At 22.5% G+C, this 19,300-nt stretch overlaps 4 protein-coding genes across 4 annotated transcripts; 2 read left to right on the plus strand and 2 right to left on the minus strand.

Annotated features, from left to right (window-relative positions):
* Positions 1-1,324: 1,324 nt before the first annotated feature.
* PCHAS_0318500 (CIR protein) lies at positions 1,325-2,635 on the plus strand (the record flags this gene model as incomplete). The annotated part of the gene is made up of 3 exons (XM_016799986.1): positions 1,325-1,339; positions 1,464-2,456; positions 2,537-2,635. 3 exons carry the CDS (start codon positions 1,325-1,327, stop codon positions 2,633-2,635), a joined length of 1,107 nt encoding a protein of 368 aa, XP_016652914.1.
* A 363-nt stretch (positions 2,636-2,998) lies between these two features.
* PCHAS_0318600 (fam-a protein) lies at positions 2,999-4,601 on the minus strand (the record flags this gene model as incomplete). Its single annotated transcript, XM_016799991.1, has 6 exons — positions 2,999-3,103; positions 3,290-3,508; positions 3,606-3,715; positions 3,862-3,931; positions 4,025-4,277; positions 4,444-4,601. The coding sequence occupies 6 exons, from the start codon at positions 4,599-4,601 to the stop codon at positions 2,999-3,001; spliced, it is 915 nt and encodes a 304-aa protein (XP_016652915.1).
* Positions 4,602-6,039: 1,438 nt separating this feature from the next.
* PCHAS_0318700 (reticulocyte binding protein, putative) lies at positions 6,040-14,390 on the minus strand (the record flags this gene model as incomplete). The annotated part of the gene is made up of 2 exons (XM_016799998.1): positions 6,040-14,204; positions 14,333-14,390. 2 exons carry the CDS (start codon positions 14,388-14,390, stop codon positions 6,040-6,042), a joined length of 8,223 nt encoding a protein of 2,740 aa, XP_016652916.1.
* Positions 14,391-18,324: 3,934 nt separating this feature from the next.
* On the plus strand, positions 18,325-19,212 carry PCHAS_0318800 (fam-b protein; the record flags this gene model as incomplete). Its single annotated transcript, XM_016800007.1, has 2 exons — positions 18,325-18,393; positions 18,559-19,212. The coding sequence occupies 2 exons, from the start codon at positions 18,325-18,327 to the stop codon at positions 19,210-19,212; spliced, it is 723 nt and encodes a 240-aa protein (XP_016652917.1).
* Positions 19,213-19,300: the final 88 nt, after the last annotated feature.

Consider the following 19,300-nt stretch of genomic DNA (forward strand, 5'->3'; position numbering starts at 1 on the left):
AAAGAAAAATTAATTATTACATTTTTCAGTTAGGTATTTTTTTAATGTGATAATATTATCATTAATACTACCAAGCAAGATAATATTAATTCTATTGTTTTCCTTAAAGTGTTCCTTTTTCATTATAAAACTAAATAATTTATTATTATAAAATATGTAAATATATATAATACACATTGAGCTATGGTAGTGATATGGTAATAAAAATAGTAAATCCTCGTTGCATCTATTTTATAAATTAGTTAATCATTACCACTAAATCAATATAATACTAAAATTGTAAAAGCATCAAATTTAAACATAAATGTCATGAAAATAACTATATTTGTGCACTTTATAATTTTAAATTAGGTTTATTGGTTATATATTAAATATGTAATATGATTGAAAAAATGTAATATGTGCTTCATATGTTCTAATTACGATTTTAAAACGAATTTATGCACAAGACCTATTTTTATTTGTAATTAATTTGATCAAATTAAAATATATATTGTGCGCTCTTTAATTTTAAAAGGATATATAGTATATGTAATATAGTATTATACATTAAAATGTTTTGCATAGAGAAGGATATTAGAATATAAGTATAGTTATTGCACATTCTAAAATGTGTTATTAATTTATATTATTAATTGGAATGAAAACGATGAATTATGTATTTAGAAAAAACAATAATACTAAGCTATTTTAAAAGGTTATAATTTTAGTAATCTATTTTTTTATATTTATTAGAAGTAAAATATAAAATATGTGGTACGGAATAATAACATATCTAAATAGTTGGCATTCAAATAATAAAACAAAACACATTTTTAACAATTATAGTAACAATATATTTCTTATTATTTATATATTTATAGTAATATAAGCTTGAAAGTTCATTTATTAAAAAAGTATTGAATATATCTTTATTTTCATGTGTAAACCTATAATATAAATATATTATTATATAAAACAAATTCCATCTATTTTTGTTATAATATTCCATTAATCTGGGTAATATAATTATTCAGGTTATTACTTAAAAAGTGAAATTATATATAAAATGCATTATATATAGATATGATAAAAATATTAAGCAAATATCCATATAAGGCAGTTTAGTGATTGTCATAAACAAAATAGAATAATTCTTCAGTAATGTTATTATATTATTATTGCATGCTAATTTAGTCTTAAAAACAATAAAATGCCTTTAAATATATATATTAATCATATAGAAACCTCAACTAATTAATAAAATATATTGATTCAATACATATCTTACATAAAAATAGCATGATAACAAATTGTTTACAGATTAAAAATAAAATAAATTATAATGGCCCTCAATTTGGTATATATTTTTTATGAACAAAATGGTTTTCCTTTATTTTACTAGTTTTGCATTGTATATAAAATTTCATTATGTTTAGTTTTAATAGAATTTATTTTATTTAATTTTTATAATACTTTTTTAGTGTAATGCATTGAAAGATATTGAAGAATTTTTACCTAATAGTTTATCTTCAGAAAGTAAAGATGTTAATCGTAACCTGTATAAAACTTATTGTCCTATCGACCAAAGGGGGAAGCAGGAATGTAGAACTGATGGCGAACGAATTGGCGCTATGTTTAAATTATTATTACAACAACTATTTGTTAATAATGAGGGTGATCTGGAATTAGAAAATAAAAATGACGAATATTCCGAATATGCTATACTGTGGTTAAGTAATATAATAAGACATTTTAATTATAAACATACTCCGCACGTACAGGATTTTTATACTACGTTTATAAAAGAAGGTAATTGGTATAACGATTTTCGTGATAAAATAAATAAAAAAAATGATATAATGAAACTTCAAATTAATCAAATATACAATCTTTACGAGTTACTTAATATTTTGTGTAAAGCAATTACTAAATATGATGAAAATCCTTCAAATAGCTCCGAATGTTCAAATTTTGCTAATAAATGGGAAGAAAGATCCAAAGAACTTGTTAACAAAGAAACTAAAGTTTTTGAAGATGAACATTATTGTAATGCATTGTTGAATTTAAAAAAAGCATATGAGAAATTTACAAATGGTAATAACACAAATGCATTCCCAAAAATTAATGAGATAGAAAAAATGAATAATTGTAAGAAATTATGTGAGAAGGCAAACCGTTCATGGAAAGTTATACATGTGGAAGTTAAAGACGTAGTGGATGCAAAAAAAGTAAGTGAAAATGGAGAAAGTAAAAAAGAAGGTGAAGAAAAAACTAAAGAATCAAATCCAGTAGAAACACCCGGGCCTGTTGCTATATTATCAAATACAGGTGATACATCTCAAAATGATGCAATCAAAGTCAGAGCTGATGAGTCAGGAGAAAACTTGGATACGATTTTATCTAAAAAATACGGACTAATTGGCATTGGTGGAGTAGCCCTTTTAATACCAATTATTTCCACAGTTTTATATAAGGTAAATAAAAATAAAATTTATAAATATAATATTTTTAAAATATTTATCCTGCACAAACAATTTTTTTATTTTTATGTTAGTATTGGTTTGCTAGATGGCGAAATAAGTCGGAAAGAAAAAAAAGCGTAAAAAAGGTTATAAATTTGGCTGTTGGAACAAATCCACCAAAGGAGTTATGAATTCAATTGATGACAAAAGAATATATTTACTAAATATATGTGGTTATTTTTGATAAATCCTATCCATTTATTAATATATTTTTTTGCTTATTTTTTTTATAAAAGAAAACAAGGTTCCTTATAATGCCAATTTAAATAATAAATTATAACATTTATGTTTAAAACACCAAAAAAATTTAGACATGTAATGTCTTTATACTAAAAATACATAAACATGTTATATGCAAAATAAACAATATTAAAAAGGGAAAGGTTGTTTTATCCTGTTAATTTAACACAGGCATTATGCATGAAAATAAATATATTTTATTAATATATTATCACGATGCTAGAGTATTAAAAATACACTAAGGGGAATAGAATTTATTCTGCAGAAAACAAATCTCTTAACTTGATAAGATTTAACATCTGTATTGCCTTTTCTCTTTTAATGCAATGTTTTGGGGCTATGGAAACAGCATCATCAATCTACGAACAAAAAAATAGACAAATATATAAAAGTGAATATTATAAAATAGTATGAATATCATATAATTATGTATATTTATATAGAGATTGTATATGGTGATAACTGGTAAATGGGGGTAGCATAATAGCAAAATAAAATAATTATGAAATAAAATTATTGTGATATTAAATTTGTATATTTCTTACAGTGCTGATGTAGGTAAAATCAATGTATTCGCGTTTTTTTTTAATTATATAACCGGATAAACCGAAAGATAATGTTTTTAACTTTTCTGAAAAATTAATACCAGCTTCTGATTCGTTAATATATTCTATGATTGTTTTTACATTATGTTCTGTATTGTCATTGTTTGGGCCGTTTACATATATATGTAAATTTCCAATTATAGTTTTGTTTTTTGATACCTAAAAATTTAATAAATAAAATATTTATATAAATTATGGTGCAGTCATATGAAAAATACGATTTTGAGAGGGAAAAAAGGAAAACAAGGTTTCTTACATGAACTTTTCTAGATAAAGAATAATAATATTTTTGGAATAATAAATTGTATTTTTGATAACGTTGTTGTATCATTAGTAGATTTGGATTGTATATACGGGCAATTTGTCCTAAAAAAATTATAATATTGCATACATGTAAATTAAAATATTATGAAAAATAATAAATGAAAGATAAAAATGGAAATATATAGTATTATAATAAAATTTAGTGGTAAGTATATACTAAGTGATTATTTAATTATATTTTTATATACCATCAATAAAATTGTCATCGAAATATTTGGCGCCATTTGGACTCCATAAAGTGCTTATTATGTCATTATACTAATGATACCGAAGAAAAAAAACATATATAATAAATATTTTTATATTTGGGATTAATTGTATAATTTAAAAATAGTTTTCACTAATTCATACCTTATTGGTATTTTTGATCTTAATATTAATTTTTGCAATGTCTACATTTTCGTCGCTCTTAAAAAATATATTTACATCATCACTATATTTACAATATAAATCGTCGTCTTTTATATTTTTATTATGGTAATATAAAGACATTATTGCGTGATTTACAATGTTTAGCATATTTTTTTTTTCGTAAGAATTTGTACATATAAGGTATTTGTTTTGTTCGTCTATTGGTTCTGAATCATTATTGGGCAAGGTTAATCTATTTTTAATTTGAAAAAAAAAATAAATACATTTATAAATGATGTTTTAAATTATAATCGTTATTCAGGCATATATATGAGTAAATATGTATGTAATAACATTATGCATGATACATGAATGTCTATAGTTATATTAAATATGCATGTACTGCGACATTTCCTTACGTAGTATTGGTTATATCAGTTGTGTTTTGCTCAGGATTATGTCGAATAAATCTGCGTAGATCAACTCCTGACTCAGCTTCGCTCGCAAAGACTTTACTGTTCACACACACGAATAAGCTTAAAAGAATAAAAACATTTTTAGTGCCTCCTTTATTCATTTTCTAGAAATAAAATATTAAAAATATTTAATATTTTTTTAAAGCAACCCCCCCAAAAGTTGTATAAGGATATTTAAAATCGGAACAAAAATATTTATGAAAAACTATAAAAAAGTATAAAAAACGGATAATCATTTAAACAATAATTTTGTATATTTTTTATTTAAATGGCTGATTACAAGGCAACATCAACAGCCGATATTTTCATAAATAATGAATTACCAAAAAATATTATTATTCATAATTTCTAATATTATAATATCTAAAAACAAATATTTTTAATTATATTATATATATAATATTTTAATATATCAAATTATGAATATACGATTTTTTTATTTAATTAAACTAAAATTTATTAATACTTCGTTATTTATGGAGTTTATATATACAACATATGCATGTACATATAGAACAATTCTGCATATATTATATATTTGTACATTAATAAATAAATTTATATTGATTTTATATAATAGTAAGCCAAGACTTAAAAAAATAAAATATCCAGGTAGAAAGATAATATGAAAAAATATATTATTTTAATATATACTAGATAATATATATTTTTAATGTAACTATAATTATCGATATATATATCAACAATTATATAAAAATAGCAGCTTTATATTGCTTTCCATTTATTTTTTCATTTTGCTGATAATTCTTTATTTGAGTATAAAATATATCTTTTATATATTTAAATATTAAACGAATTTAATTTAAGCCGATAATTATATTATGCTATACATAGTTGCTACAGCTATAACAATATTATACTGCCATAATATTGCTTATTCATCATAACAATAATATGATAAAATGAGAAATTTTTATTATAATGAGTCACATTTTTTGTAATTTTTTTCACTAATTTTAACATCAATTTTACTAAATATTTTGCTAACACAATTCCTAAGAAGTAAAAGTTGTGAATTGTTAGCAGTATTGATACATATTTTTTTAAAAATTGATGTGAATTATAAAACATGTTTTATATAGCATTAAATGGTATTTATAAATACTAGTTAAAATTAAAAAAAACAAAAAAAAACTAAAAAAATAAGAGATTGCAAATATTTGAATAAACATGGCGACACATTTTTTAAGACAGTGATTTTATTTTGTATATAATGACCCTTAGAAATACTAATTTGGCATTATAAATTTGTAAATATATTCGCACATGTAACATTCAATAGCTGACAATTATATATGTAAACAAAAAAAATACTTAAAAAATAAAAATGGTTGTATTAAATATGAAAAATGTGCATAAAGATATTTTTTACAATTTTTAGTTGTAAATTTATTATAATTTTAACTCGAAGATGCAAACATTTTATAATTAATTATAATTCAGAATATATATGAAAATTCATGCATTTTGAAAATGAAAAGCAATGAGTTTTTGTTACTTTGATTTTTAATTAAATAATCAATCTTCATTCATATTTATTTCTGCAATTTCTTCACCCCTTTTATAATATCTACTTTTCATGGTATCATAAACATTCTCAGTTTCTTCTAAATCTGTTTCTTTTGTTTCATTCGTTTCATTTTTTTTTCTGAATTTATTAATTACATACCCTGTTACAAAGCCAAGCGCAACTACACCGGCATACTTCATATAACTTATTATGTTTCTTGGTTTGGAGGTATTATCTTGATCTGAGTCTGAGGAGTTCTGAGTTTTATATTTTACATCATTAGTATCATTCTGGTGTGTATTACTAGCATGTTTTTTCTCCTTTATTTCTTGTTGTCTATTAATAGTATGCAAATTATTACGATTCTGAATGTTCTCCTTTTTATATCCTAATTTTTCTATAGTCTTTTTATTTTGACGTATTAAATTGTTAAGTATATTTCGGCTCTTATTTAAATCATAAATTAAATTATGGCTATCTTCTTCATGCTTTATTGCATCATTAAATAAGGTATTATTATAGTTATACTCAGATTTAATTGAAGTAAGAAGGTTAATAATATCTGTGGTTATTGATGAAACATGTTTTCGATGATTTGAAATCTGCTCTAATTTGGTTTCCGATTCATTATTATAATTTATGATTTGTTTTATTGTATTGTCTATTTCATTGATGTTTGTATTATTTCCAATTTTTTTATTTTGTTCTTCGATATAATTTTGTATAGTATTAGCATAATTAGCTATTTGATTACTTTGACTTTCGTAAGATGCATTTTTAATATCTGACAAATTATATTGTATATGCGTGAGTTCGCTTTCTATAGTTAAATCTTTAGAAAAATGTGTTTTTACATCATTTATATTTTGTGATATGGTAGTTTTAATATCATTTATGGTATCATTATCATAAAATTGTGTTTTTGTTTCATTTATTTCCTCTTGAATTTGTTGAAATGATTGGATAGTATTTTTTAAATTATCTTTAACTTTTGACACGTGATTTTCATCATTGTCTTGAATATCTTGGTTGGTTATATTATGATCATTTTCATGAGATGTAACATAATTTAAGATATTTTCTATTTTTTCCATTAATTTGGTAATTGAATCCACATATAAGGTTATATTATCATTTTCTTTGCTACTAATATTTTCGATTTCATGTATTTGGGATTCACGAGCAATAATATTATTATGTATCTCTTTAAGTGTATTGAAATTAGGATTTATAGATTCTTTTCGTATATGAAGGAAATTATTTTTTTCATCAGAAATATATTGTTCAATTTCCTTTAAGTTATTTAGATTTTCCGTTAATTTATTTTTCTGTGATTGTATAATATTATCGAATAATTTGGATATATCAAAATATTTTTCATTAATATGGTCTATACTTGATAATTTAAAGGTCTGCATTTTTTTATAAAGTTGTCTTATGTGTTCGATTGATTTTTGAGCTTCAGAATCGAAATAAATCATTTGTAAATTATTATTGTATAATGTATTATCATCAACATTTTGTAAATCTATTGAGAATAACTTGGTCAAATTGTTGATTGCTTGAGTAGCTTCCTTTTCCTTTTCTATTAAATCGTTATTATCATTAGTTGCATCTGCATATTTACTTATTACGTGTTTGCTTGTTAGATTTAAATTATATTTGGTTTGCAATGCATCTATATCATCATTTAAAAAATTAGAAGTGTCATCAATGTATTTTAAAAATTCTTTTGAAAATTTAGTTGCAGACGTTATAAATTCCGAATAATCAGTTGATTTATTTTTAAAAGTTTCTACTAATGTTGTATTCATAAAAAGTAAGCAGTCCTTTCTCATCTCTATTAATTTATCAATTAAATTATTTTTTTCTATTACTTTATCTTCAGTGGTTTTTATTTCAGTATTAAATGCTTTAGTTAGGTCATTTTGTTTTTTTTTATATTGTAAAAGATTAGTATTTTCCTCTGAAGAATCATAATTATTTCCTAATTCTTCGATAGATTTAATGATACTATCCAATTTTTCTTCCACAGTTGTTACATTAAAATTTATTCCAAGATTATCTTTTTCCTGTTCATAATTATCGATTTTTGTTTTTATTTGGTCATACTTCGATGGTTCTAAAATAGTATCATAATTTTGATAATTAAGCAGTATTTGGTTTAGTTCGTTAGATTTACCCAAAACAAGTTTAACATCATTTAATATATTTTCTTTTTTATATATTATATCACTTAATATGCCTTTTAATTCATTGGCCACATGTACTTTTTCATATAAACGTCTATTTTCGAACATGAGATTCAATGTGTGGTGTTCTTTTTTATGTAGATCTTGACTTTTTTTAAATATATTAAGAAGAGCATTGTAAGAATTGTGTATTTTTGTATATGTTTCTAATTTATTTAGTGACGATGGAATAAATGTTAGTGTATCTTCTGTATTGGAATCTAAGTAAGACAATATGCCTATATTAGTGTTCCTAAATAAGTTTATTCCTGAGCTGTTTTGTATTTGAATATTTAAAGAATTTGCTAATTTAGAAATATTTATGAATATGTTTTCTGCCTCATATTTATAACTATAATATGTTTTCCTGATAATATTCGAATATTCCTGTTTTGTTTGATTCAGTATGTCTAGTAATAAATTTTCATCTGTTGAGTTTTTAACATTATCAATATATTTTGAAATATTATCAAAGCCTTCGTTAATTTTTAAATATTCGTTATTGAACTTATCATTCAAAGCATTTAATTGGTTGTGAAAATATGTAGCGATTCTATCAAATTCATTTACTTTTGCATCATCTAAGTATGACTTAGCTTTTTCTTTGCTTTCTATATTTTTTAAGAGTTCATTTTGTGCGATAATTCGTGTATTTTTAATTAGATCATATTCTATGGGTTCTTTTGAAACAGTTTCTAAACAATTTTTCATTATATTATATGATTTATTAAATTCTTCATATATATCATTCATTTCTGTATTATATTTTTCCAAGTTTGCATTAGTATCAATACCTTCTAAATCATTAGTGTTAAAAGAAGATATTATATTTTGTATTGTTGGGTTTATTAACTCTTTTGTTGATTCAATTTGATCTTTATTTACTTTAAAGATTTCATATATTTTTTCTATAATTCCAATTTCATAATCTTTTTTATACTTGTTTACATCGCTTTCTATATTTTCAATTTGAGAATTGACTTCATTTAATTCTTTTGCTTGGTCTTCAATATGTTTTTTTTTGTCTTTGAGAGATGATAAAATTTTCTTAAAGTTGTCTAATTTAATTTCGTTATTTTTTAATTCGGTATCTTGGCTATTTATGGATAAGCTTGATATTTGCTTCTCTATGTTTTCGGTCTCTTTTAAACAGTCATTTGATTTTTTTCTAATTTCATTTATTTTTAATAATCTAGTTTCGAATTTTTCCAAGGATGCTTGAATACCTATAATTGCTTTGTTGGATTTATCATTATTAGCATTGCTGTCGTCAATACGAACCTGTTCGTTTTTTATTATGCTCATTTTTTGTTCATATTTTTCCGCTTGAGAAATACAATTATTGTGTGCATCTTTTATTTCCTTTATTATGAATTCAGAATCTTTTTTTGTTTTATCAAACTTATTTTTTAATGCTAATGCCGAATATTTATTTAAAAGTACAGTGGTTTCTTGTTTATATTGCTCAAATGATTTCTTATTTTCTTCTAATGTTTTTATATTATTATCAATTTCATTTTTATAAGTTATAGATTTATCCTTATGCTCCTTTAATTTATCAATATTATAATCATGATTATGAGTGTCAAGATCGCTTTTAGTTGCTATTATGTATTGAGATTGAATATCTGTCATTTCTATATTTTTAAAATTTAATAATGCAATTTTATTATACCCTTCAGAATTTTTATAACAAGTGTTTAAATTATCTTCTTCGTTTAACATAAAATTTTTTAAGTCTGTAATTTTATTTATGCAATCATCAATATCTTTATCGTCAATAGTTGACTCCAATTTCGATTTACATGCTTTTAAATCTAATTTGTTATTAAGGGTATTAACTAGAGTTTGTGTTTTGTCTAATTCATTTTTTATATTTTTATTATTTTCCTCAATTTTGTTAGTATATTCTATTACTTTGTCAACAATATTTTGAATACTATTTGATTTTAAAATGTTATATATATTTGAAATCTTTTTTAAATAATGATTAATTTCATCATTATGGTTTTGGGCATTTGCAACATTCAACTGTAGCTCCTTTTTAATATCATTTATATTTGATGTCCCCGAGATATCATTTTTTAGCTTTAAAGATTTTTCATGAATATCTAAAAAATATTTTTCATTCTCCTTATTAATATTGTGATATTTTTTGTCTTCATCATGTAGTATTTTAAGAGCTTCCCCGTTTATACCCATTTCTATTTGTATTTCATTTGATTTATTTTTTATATTATCAAGATTTTCGATATAAGTTTCAATTGATTTTGTCATATCTTTAGACTTTTTCTCTTCTTCGCTAATTTTTTCCAAAAATAGGGTGCTTAAACTTTTTCCATATGATACATTTATATCCTTTACTTTATCTAATGCGGTTTTATCGCTTTCAATTTCTGATATTTTATTTAATAATTTATTTATATCCTCATGTATATTTTTTTTTTTATCTATTTTTGCTACTATGTTTTTTATTTTTTTATCAATTTCCTTTGGATCATCATTATATATGGTTTTATCTGCTGCATTTTCTGACTTGTCTATTTGTGTTTTTATTTCGTCAATATAGCCCTCTGACTTTTTTTTTATTTCCGTTAATGTCTCTATCTTTTCATCGATTTTTTTGTTTAAGGTCTCAATATCATCTTTAATTTTGGTAATTTCATCAGCATATTTTATATTTCCTTCTTCCCCAAAATCATCAAAATTATAAAGTTTTAATTTTTCCTTGATTTGATTCAAATTGGTTGCGTTTGCTGTTACCTTTTCAAGTACTTGGGTATTTAGCAATTCTATATTTTTTCCAATTTCATTTTCTATTTCTTCATTAATATTATGAATGGAAGTATAAATTGCTTTTTCTATATTTGAAATATTTTTATCCATATGTTCATTTTTTTGCTTAATATCATCAACAGCTTTTTCTTTTTCATTAAATTGTTGAAGTTGTGTGTTTTCTGGATTTTTTCCTAAGTTTTCTATTAAACTATTAAAATATTGTTCCAATTTATTGTTAGTTTGTTCGTAATCATTTAGAGATGCATCTATGAATATTTTATCGAATTCGTTTTTTTTATTTGTTAATGTGTTTAAAAAATTATCTGTATATGATTTTTTTATTGAAGTAGTATCTTTTATTGTTTCAATATTTTTATTTAAAATTTCACTTAATTCACTGTGCTTATTGCGAAAAATTTTTATTAATTCAGTTGTATTTTCACATACTTTTATATATTCATTTGCCTTCTTAAGGGTATTAATATTTTGATATTCCTCTTCAATGTATTTGTTAGTTTGATCAATTAAAGCTTTACTATCATCAAGTTTCTGTCCATATTTACTCAATTCATTTCTCGAAACTTCTGTGTCTATTTTATCTGTTAATGTAATAAATTTATTGTGTTCTGAGTCGACATTTTCTTTATATTTATTGTCAAAATTAATATATGCATTTACTTTATCTAAGAATTTGGTTTTCATACACTTCACTTCATTGATATTTTTTAATATTTCATCTTCGTTAGTCGATATTTTTGTCATATACTCTTTGGATTTTTCATAGATTTCCCTTGTTTCTTCTTCCTGTATATTGTCTATATTAACTTTCTCATTATATTTATTCCTGATTTTTGAAATGGCAGTTTTATAATTACTTAATTCGCCATTATGCTTAGAATAATCACTTATATTACTTAATAAATTTGTTTCTTTATTTTTAAAATTGTCTAACATTTTATTTAGCTCATTGTTAATCTCATCATATATGTATTTTTTACTTTCCAAAATGGTTTTTAAGAGTGTATTTTTGTTATCGTTTACAATATTTAAATGTGATGTATCTGTATTAATTCCCATGCTTTGAATATTGTTATATTTATCATTTATTTTTGATGTTAAAGCTTCAAGTTGTGTTTTGTCTTCTGTACTATCAATGGCGTTTTCTTCAACTATGGAAGATAACTCAGTGTAAAGTTTATTAGTATCACCTACGTAGATCTGGTCAAACTCTGATTTTATAATGTTACATATTGTATCTTTTTGTTCTATATATTTGTCAATTTTATATGGTGATTGCTTAGATAATTCTTCAATATATACGACCTTCTCTTTTATTTCCTTGTCTAGATCAATTGCCTTTTTAATATATTCTTTTTTGTCAGACATTCCTTTTATTTTTTTGTTTAATTCTAATTTTAAGTCTTCCACATATTTTCTTTCAGCAATTATATCTGAGCAATTTTTAAATAATTCGTTAATTTTCTTTTCCAATTGAACTGTTTCATCATTTTCTTTATTTAATTTCGTTAATATTTCTGTTTTTTTTGTTTCCCATTGTTTTGCCAATTCTAAAGACGACGTAAATCCTTCTTTTCTTTCTTCATAAGTATTTTTATCTAATTTATTGGATATTTCATCAAGAACTTTGTTTTTTTCTTCAAAACCGTTTTTTTGAGAACTTTCCATAGAATCTATCAAAATTTTAAATTTGTCCATATAATTTGAAATTAATATCATATTATTATTTATACTGTCATCTCCTTCAATGGTTTTGTTATTATTAAATTCCCACTCATTTTTAAATATTTCAACAAATTTATTTTTTAATAATGTGAATTTAGATTTGGGTGTGGAGGTATCAAATTCATAAATATCATCTTTAAATTTTAGATTGTTCTGTGGATCAGGAGTGTCTATTAATAGTTTTCCTAGCATTTTAAAAATTTGAAATAACACTTCTTTTAGGTAATTATCTAATTTTTCTAAAGAACTTAAACGCTCATTATTATAAATGATAATAGAAAGTTTGCTTGTTACTGTTCTAAAATGATCAAAATATTCCTTAGATAAATGTGGAACTTTATATGCCTTATAACTATTAAGAAATTTAAGAATATTATTACATACTAGACGATGCCAGAAATATCTTTCTCGAAGATCCTTAAATTGATTTAGTAAAAATATTAGTTTATTTTTAATAGTTTGTAATTTTTTTTCAGAATTTAAAGTATCAATTAAAAATTCTATAAATGGAATTGTTTTGTTGTCATCGAGAAATGATCGATCCTTTATAGAACCTAATATTTTCTTATTGTGATCTATTGTATCATTAGTATATTTTTTAATAATTTCTTTTAATTCTTCAGGCTTATTTATACCTAAATTTTCATATGTATTTGACATAGATAAAATATATTTTTCTATTTGGGATTCTACTTTTTTAAGTGCTGAAATTAAGTCTTTTACATATTTTTTTTGAGATGATGTATATAATTTATAATTATCCATTGAAGGTTTATTATAAAAATTATAAAGAGGATTATGCAAATTGGTCATTTCATTTATTACCTTGTCTCTTGGGGATTGATGCTTTTTAAATATTTCATTTATTTCGTTCTTTATTTTTTCAGGATCACCTATTACATCTTTTAATTCATTGTATTTATCTCTATAAGATTTATATAATATATCTCGAAGTTCTTCTAAAGTTCGTAGTTTCACATAAACAAATGATATATTTTCATTTACGATATTGGCACCATATATAATATCTGTTACATTAAAAAGACTGGAATCAAATTCGGGTACATTAAAGTTTGGGATAGACAAATTTTTAGCTATAGTTACTTTTTTATTTGCCTGTTCATTTCCATGGCTAACATTTTTTAAAGAAGCCAAATATTTTTTATTTTTGGGTTCATTATATAATGGGTATTGCGTATTTTGAGCATTATCTTTATTTTCAAAGGATTCGATATTTATCGAATCGAATTCCCCATTGTTTTCATCATTAGAGGCATCATGTTGATTATTATCTTGCTCTTCATTTGATGAATGGGATTTATTAAAACCCCATTTTTTAAAATTATGGTTTGGATTAAAATCGTTTAACTGTTTACCATGTTTCGATGTATTTTCCCCAAATAGTTGGCCACATATTATCTCTGCATATAAATGTTGAAAAATTATGATGTGTGTTAATATAGAAGTATACAGAATTATATAAATTATGTTAAATAAAATATGCATAATATAAAAATTGTAATTATTAGCTAAATATCTCTATTATTACCAGATGAAATAAACAGAATAATATAAGTGGTTGTAATATAAATAATTTTTTTCATCATTAAAATATGGCATATATTTTAGAACAAAAAAAATTATTTACATTATATATATGTTTATTCCCTATGTAGTGGTGACATTTTTTATTTATAATTCCTCCTTTTAATGGTATTTCTTATAATTACATTGTCCTAATTTATAAATAATAAAAAAGCATTTGTGTGTGTAATAAACAAATAATTTATAAATGTGAATTAAAAAAAATATATAAACATAATCGATTATGGCTAATAAAGAAATGAATATTTAATGTGTGAAAATAAAAAAATTGAAATGAAATTATTATGCTCTCATTTTTTTTTTTATAAATATATAAAAACAAATTTTTGCAACAGATTTAGGCTCTGGTGGTGTGCTCTTTTTTTATTTAATTTTTATATTTTAAAATATTTATTTGTTTGAATATTTATTAAATATAATAATTTACAAAAATAATATATGGATATGAAGTATCATTATTTAACTTGAAAGTTGTAACATAAAAAAGGGAGATAAAAATTAATATGAAGGAATCATAGCGAAATTTGTTTTCATAAATATAATAGTTGCATTTGGTGCGTGTGTGCGTGTAAATATTAATAAATATTAATAAATTATAATATTTATATATATTTTTAATGGTATTTTTTGTTAATAGTAATAACTTATATAAATCACATGAAATGGTAATCATTATATTTTGTAATTAATTATTATATATTATTAATAACAAAATGTATCATGATATATGGATAAAAATAATGGGAATTTTAGTTATATTGTACAGTTTTAGAAATTTAAACATTTTAATTCTTGTTAAAATGGGATTATGAAATAGGAATACTTTATATCCTTTTATTTTATCATAAAAGTATAATAATGGATTCACAATACAAATTTTTTTAAGAATCGTATTTTGGCGTATATATAACTTATATTTTAAATTGGTTAAAATGATAATATATAAGTATATTTTATTCTTAGTAAATTTTATAATAATAAAAAACAGGTATTTAAATAGGGTGATTACTCTACTATTTATAAATTAAAAAGGATAATGTCATAATGACATGTACTGAAATGGTGCTTGATTCGTACAACATAATTATATATGTATTCCAATCTTATAAAACTGTATTATCTATAAATTTGTTTAAATTTACACCTTTTTGTTATTATGCACATATGAATTCACAAATCCATATTTTAATATGTGCCCTTATGAGAAATTAATATATACTTTAATTAATTTATTTAAAAAAATAAAAAGTAGAAATATTCTAAATTTATTTAAGGTATCCCTATTGAATGCGTTGGTTTTGTCGTTGTGTGTGCAATAATATGCCACCATCAGGAAGAATAATAACGAAATAAATAATTGTAATTCTCATACATGGGTAATTTATGTGTAAGTTACTAAATTATAGCTATGAATAACAATATATAAATGTATTTATATTTTTTTTATTTGCTCTCGTATTCCAAATAATTTAGGCTAAACCTCTTTGAATTTAACAGATAAGCATTGCTATCATACAAGCATTAAAGTTTTTATGAATTGTTTAAAATTAGCATATAAACATAGCATTATATAACTATTAATATTTTTTGTGTTAATAAAATAATAATAAAAATGAAAAATATTTTTCCGGTTATTTTATTTTGGATCTTTTGAGGTCACAATTATTGGACAATAATGGTGTTAATAGTGAATATGCAAATATAAAAAATTAGTATTTAATGAGATTATGAAATTTTTCACTTCAAAACATTCTATGGCAGCCATTTTAAAATATATAAAGCAAGAATTTTAATATATTTATAGACGATGATACCAGTGATAACCCATATATTTATTTATATGATATGCTGAAATATGTTTATGATGATTTCAGAAAGGATTATTATAAAAAAAATCCCAAAATAATACGTTTTCCGAACTTCCAAATATAGAAGAAATAAAAGAGACTTTTAAATATAATTCTGGGAATTTGGATTCACAGGAAAATGCGGATGACAAAAACAGAATCTTAGGGTGGTTAATCAGAAAATAAAGATAATATAGTATATAATGAGCAATTTGTTAAAATGGATTAGAACAGCCACAGCCATTGTCGCAAACTCCGCCATCTTTACAAAAGGATAATTTATCACAACACATTAGCAGGCGAGTCAAATAATAAAATAAGACCAGACACTTCTGATGATGGGAAAAACAGTTAAAAACGTGTACTAGGAAGTTCAGATAATGGGGCACGAACCCTCGAAACGCAAAGTACACTAGGAGCACTTTTAAATATTGGACCGTCCGTTTTTAGAATCGCATTAAAATACATGGAACAATAGAAATAAGAGATATATATGTATTAAAATAATACAAACAAATTGGAATTTCAATTATAGTTCTTTTAATCCAATTACTTTAGCTATTATGTATAAGATAAATAAAAGAGAATTATGAAGTATGCAATTTTCAAAATATTTCATCACTAAAAAATTTATATATTTTTCATAATTTTATGTTAGTATTTGTCATCTGGATGGAGAAAGGAATTGAAGAAAAAAAAGCATGAACAAAGTTATAAATTCAATTGGAGGAAAAAGGCATATGCAAATAATTATAAATTCATCTACTCAAAAAAAACAGACTAAAAAACATATAAATTTCGTTTATAGGTAAAATTTTCCATTATAAAATATAAACAAACTTGTGCAGGCTGGTCCTGCACCATTTATTAATTTATTTTTTTTGTTAATTTTTTTGTTTATAAAAGAAAGAACTATTCTTTAGAATTATAAATTTAATTAACTTATATTTGGAAACGAATTTAAGATATGTATAAATTTAAAGAATACTAAATAGTAAATTTGTCTACTAATATAATTAGTTTTTATAAGTGGGAGCCATGTTAAGGCTCTGCTTCATATTTTATAATAAAACATAAAATAAATTTTTTATATGATGAAATTCTCTATTGTAACTGAATTACAATATTTCTTTGTCTTTATTATTATTTATAAAAATTAAATATTGTATTATTTAAATAAAAAAGATGCCTTGCCACCTGCTAAATGAATACGACAAAATAAAGTGTTTCTTATTGGTGTACTCCTTTTTGATTTCATATAATAATAAATTGGAATATCTTTCAATATATTGGTTCGATATATATTTTTTTTTTTCGATTTAATATTGTAATTTGATTATTTGGTTGAATTGTATTTGAAAATGTGAATATTTTATACTATTTAACAGAAATAATATATTTGGTGTGTGTACTCATAGATATATAAATAAAATGATTACATGACAATTTGTGAAAAAAAAATATTTTTACAAAAAAGTGGTAAATAAAATATTATTAAGTAATGTTTAAAGTTGAAGAAATATAACAATAAAATATAATAAATAAAAACCCATTTAATTGTAAATAGCAACAATGCTTTGTTTATGTTTTCATTATATGTTTGTATTTATTCATATAAAAAAATGTGGGTATCTAATATTTTATTATTTTGGTTGATATTTATTAATTTGGTCACACGTAAACAATAATACAAAAAATGTAAGCTTATAAAATATTAAAACCGTATCACTAAATATACAACATATTGTAAATTATATTAAAAGACTATTTGTGTAACAAATTTGCAAAAAATATACTTTAGGGCAAAATTATTATATATATGTATTTGTTTATAATTAAAATATTAAAATTGTTTACTCTCTTTAGAGAAAAATCAATATTTATTTTAAAAAAGAAATAATATAACATTTATATCCATTATTTCTTTTAACCAATGTAGTAAGTTTATTACAACGGTTATATTAATTAATTCTATAGAAAGTGAAAAAATTAATAAATGAAATAAATATATTCATAAATTTTAGAATAAAAAACTAATAAATGTTAAGTTACCATAATTATTTCATTTATTTAATGGGTACAGTTATAAATGGGAATCAATATTCTAAATTTTGTTCTTTTTTCAATTATTATTTGTTCTTTTGGATATGCCAAAAATGTAAGTTGCACATTATTTTCTTTTATTAATAATATTTCATTATAATCTTCGTACCTGTTTGTTTTACAATAATTTCATATTATTGTTTCATGCATTGATGTGATGCATATGCTAAGGAAAGAATTAAAATTAATTATATATAATAAATGCTTCATTTCTTTGCAGGAATTATGCGGTGTAAACGGGATTAACGTATACCTTGAAAGGAATATAATAAATTCTAGAAACAATAGGATATTAGCAGATGTAGACAATCAATTCGATTTATATGATTTTTATGAATCAACTTTGAGTTTAGCAAATCAATTTAGTGACTACATTGATGATGACAAAGAAATGATACGTCTTCGAAATATTATAGATTCACATATGACGAAGCATAAAGAAAATAATGCGTTACCCAATTTAAATAATATAAATCGGGGAACGAAAAAATTAATTAATAAAATTCAAAAAGAATTAAATGAAACAAAAAAAGAGCTTGATAATAAAAAGATTGGAAAATTATCAATACAGCCGATACATGATAAAAGAATAATAATAAATAATAATAATTTTTTGGAGGCTGATGATGATAATTTTCGCATTGAATATCTTAAAAATGTATCGAGCGATTATTATAGTAAATTAAAAGAAGCCTCAAAGTATAAAATATCAAAATCAGAAAGAAATTTAATTATAAAGGCGATGCTGTGGACTATAGCCTTTTTTGTGATAGTAGCATCAGGAGAGGTGCTATGCCTATTAGTAATTACACCTTTCGTGCCTTTTATATTTAATAGGTGGCGGGTAATCAATAAACATCGCTTTGAATTATAAAAAATATCAAAATTACCACTCTTACTGTTATTTTTTATTATACTTTTTAAATAATTAAATATAATATATTTAATATTTTATGGTATAA

The sequence above is a fragment of the Plasmodium chabaudi genome, assembly GCF_900002335.3.
Source record: "Plasmodium chabaudi chabaudi strain AS genome assembly, chromosome: 3".
Taxonomy (NCBI): Eukaryota; Apicomplexa; class Aconoidasida; order Haemosporida; family Plasmodiidae; genus Plasmodium; species Plasmodium chabaudi.